We start from the raw sequence: 3980 nt of genomic DNA, 5'->3' as shown, positions 1-3980 counted from the left end.
TTTAAAAGGGTTAATTAAAAGTGTACTAATTTTTAAGTAGGCCTAATCAGCTTAAATAAGGGACACATTTCTCTTGCATTATATTATAGTGCATAACCTTGAGCAAAATTTATATCGATCTACGAAAAAATCATACAGCCCCTTGAAGACTTCTCACATAGACGTACAAAAATGAATTCTTTTGACCAATCACCGATGAAGGGAATCAATTGATATATATTATATTACTACACGTTAATATACTTACATTTCTACATCTCGTTTTCCACAAATAAAAGTTGAAGAATTTATTGATGAAAGCTTGCATGATGAATTCTTTGGTTCATACACATAAAAGGTTCAAGGTTGAATTGATTTTGTATTTCAATAATATAGATACAGTTAGTATTACTATGTTGAACACATACATTATTCCAGTTTGAATAGATATAATATAGGTCATTGTGTAGCCTATAATGTGCTCAAGGGCTGTCACACTTCAATCAATCATATTTTGATATTTTCTTCTCCATTTCAATCTTACGAGTTAACATAACAAATGTGGAATGAAGTAACCAAGAAAAACTGTCTTATTTTGTTTTGTTTTTTTTGCAATATCAAAATTCTTTTGTTTTCGAAAGGCGACTGGAAGAAAACTTATAAAATCCCAATGAAGGCGAAAAAGAAATTGATACAAGACTGGATTATCCATTCAGAGAACAGTTCTGAGATCGAAACGGATGAAAATTACACTTCCAATTTGAGAAGAGGTGGTCTTGGAACACTTCTCAGAAAGGATCAGTTGAGAACACTTCTTAAGCATGCGTCTTGATAGTAGTGTAAACGGTAAAAATTTGGTTAATTTATCGCGTCCAGGTCTAGACCGAGAACGGGACACTTCGTAACGTTCTAATGTAAACGGGGCTTTTATTGTGAGATAGCAATTCATTGTCCATTATTTCTATGAATTATGATTTACTGTGTGACTTTACGTCCAAATTTTCTTTTTATGTAAGAAGTAAATATCATTTGCAGGTCGAATTGAGGTTGACGATTTAGTGATTTAACTGTTTTAATTACAGACTAGGCAACAACAACTTAAGACTTAATCATATTGTTTCCCCATGAAACCCCCAGCTCAATATATGTACCACTTAAAAAGATTTCTGGATCTAAAGAATCTTTTGAATTTAACCACTTTTACCGACCTGTATGTAGGCCTACACTCCCTCTGAAAATTGTACACCATGAAAATCAACAAAAACTGTCATTTGATGGTGGGTGGCATTGCCATATTCAGACAGAATTTCGTATGGGACCTCTGCTGTACATTTCATGTACATTAACAAAAATCTAAAATGGCTGCTATCCAAAATGGCTGCCTTGAATAGCTTATTTGATTACATTTTGCGACTATAGCCTTATAATACACCTTTTCATTTGTTTTCAATGCTATTAAGACCTTTTCTCCGACAAGAAATTAGATATGATCATTTTTGAATGAAATATGTCATGTATCTGTAAATTTCACTGCTTTGAGCCCAGTAGGGCCTATACTACCAGTAGACCTCATCCAAAGTTTCAAGCAACCCAAATCAACCAAATTTCGATTTCAGTGCTACATCTGTTTGACTACTTCATTTATTACAGTTTGTAGATATTGTAGAAACAACAGATGTAGAAAGATTTGGTCATCATAATAACCTCTCTCATAATCACCGTGACACAAACACAACAAAATTTCTGCCAACAGAACTAATTTGGCACATTTCGACGACAGCCCTTGCTCATCAGTTAGTTCTGAAGGAGAGCTAGCTGATTGGATGACTTTTTCCAAATATAATTGTTTGGGATTTTTTTTGTATTCACTAGGATCAAGCTAACAGGCCAATGTTGCTGATGCAGAAATAGCTAATCTTTTAAACATTTTGAAAAACAAGCATGATTACGTTGTTTTATTTTTTGAAGATGGTTTGTATTGTATTCCAGTAGTGAATTTCTCTTATGCTTTAAACTCGGTAGAGTTGCTATTGAATTATTTTCATCATTAATAACATAGGTGGTGATCCAAAAGGTTCGCATCTTTTCATCTGTATGTATAAATATTAACTCTCTATTTTAAGTCTCAACTGTGGGTTAATTTAACCGATGTTTTCTGATAATTACAAAGTGGTGGTGCGCTGTAGTTTCAGACGTTGTAACGGGGCTAATCTTGATACCAGACTCAAGTACCCCCAGATGTAGCCGATATCAACCCAACAAATCGATTCATCACCTACATAATGTGCAATGTACATAAACACAGGGTAAACAGCTATATTACTCAGCTTTCTAAGACACAGATGACATTGTAATTACGCTGAGTAATACTGGACAGGTGTTCATTGTTCAAGTTAGAAACCCGGACAAATAATAAGTTCTGCCCAGAACGGTATCGGTAAGACAGAAATTGGCTGGTTTAAGATAATGAAATGTATGCATCAACGGGGTCAAGTATTTGAACTATTGCAGCAGGTTTTGTTTTTGTTGTAGTCTCTAACGACCAGGATATTTAAATTACCAGAATCAAGTGATCATTGACATAGTTCCGATAAATAATGCCTGCCATTCATACCGTATGCTGTAGAGCGCTAGCGTAACTTTCAATGTGGGCCGGTCGGAAATCTGTTCGATACTTAAGGATAATGATAATATGTGTGTTATGTGTATCGCATAACTGAGATTTGAAATTTCTTAATATAGACTGCAAAAATTTCAAAATCTTATAGTACAATCAACACATTTCACACAGTTTTTAATTCGAAAATAATAATAATGATCAATATATTACCGAAGCGTAGGTTCCTTAGGTCGAAATGCTACCCCACGAATGTTTTGTGGTACTGCGTGGAGGACAAGGGCATCGTAGAATATTCGGTAATGACTTGGTGGACGCACGGTTCGGATACCAACATTTCTACGATTTTGAAAAGTGGGTTGGAGCAACTCCCATAAAAGGTGTCTGGCCCTAAACGTGTCGTTATCTCATCCGTATATCACGTCCAAGGAAGGGTAGGACCAGATGTGTCGGGCTATTTATGACGGATGGTGACATTAGATGTCTGTTGATGGTAGTATATCTTGCTGAATGACAGTATATCATGCATGATGACAGAATATGACATTGGGCGACATTGGTATATTTGAAAGTCTAATAAATATGATGATAGATGACAGTAGATAATGGTAGATGACAGTGGATGACAGTATGCATACTGTAGATGATAGATGATAGTATAATTATGGTGAGTAACAGTAGATGATCATAGATGACAGTAGATCATGGGATGACAGTATATGATTACAGATGACGGTATATGATGGTAAATGATGGTTTACATTAATGTATGACAATAGATAATGGGGTAAGAGAGTATGTAATGGTGGATGACAGGAGATGACGGTAAATTATGGGGAATGACAGGAGATGACGGTAAATTATGGGGAATGACAGGAGATGATGGTAAATTATGGGAAATGACAGGAGATGACGGTAAATTATGGGGGATGACAGGAGATGGCAGTAAAATCTGGGGGATGAGAGTATATAATGGAAAATACCAGTAGAACAAAGGGGTGACAGTAGTGGACATTTCTTACAGTATTAATTTCTAATTACGAGACAATTTAGTCGAAGTAAAGTAATATTTTTTACTTACGAGATATTTAACAAGAAATTAAGTGTATTAATTTCTATTATGAGATAATTATGAAAAAAAGTAATTTTACATTAATGTCATTCACACCAAGTTTCATCAAAATCTGTCAAGTATTGTGCCTTCTAGAGTGATTACGAGCTAAAAACAATTTCAATAGCAAGGGCAATAAGTATACTAAGGCAACTATTGTTTATATTTAAAAAGAAGGATCATAATTCGTATCTGATAAAAAATAGAAAATAGATGTAGAATGTTTGCACCTTCTTTGATGATTGCTACAATATGCTTACTTTTCGCTTGGAA

At 34.6% G+C, this 3980-nt stretch overlaps 1 protein-coding gene across 1 annotated transcript; it reads left to right on the top strand.

Annotated features, from left to right (window-relative positions):
• Positions 1 to 2834: 2834 nt before the first annotated feature.
• On the top strand, positions 2835 to 3585 carry LOTGIDRAFT_174722 (hypothetical protein; the record flags this gene model as incomplete). Its single annotated transcript, XM_009054343.1, has 2 exons — positions 2835 to 2976; positions 3413 to 3585. The coding sequence occupies 2 exons, from the start codon at positions 2835 to 2837 to the stop codon at positions 3583 to 3585; spliced, it is 315 nt and encodes a 104-aa protein (XP_009052591.1).
• Positions 3586 to 3980: the final 395 nt, after the last annotated feature.

The sequence above is a fragment of the Lottia gigantea genome (assembly GCF_000327385.1).
Source record: "Lottia gigantea unplaced genomic scaffold LOTGIsca_213, whole genome shotgun sequence".
Taxonomy (NCBI): Eukaryota; Metazoa; Mollusca; class Gastropoda; family Lottiidae; genus Lottia; species Lottia gigantea.
The sequence above is the reverse complement of the archived record's forward strand: the minus strand, read 5'-3'. Positions and strand labels throughout refer to the sequence as shown.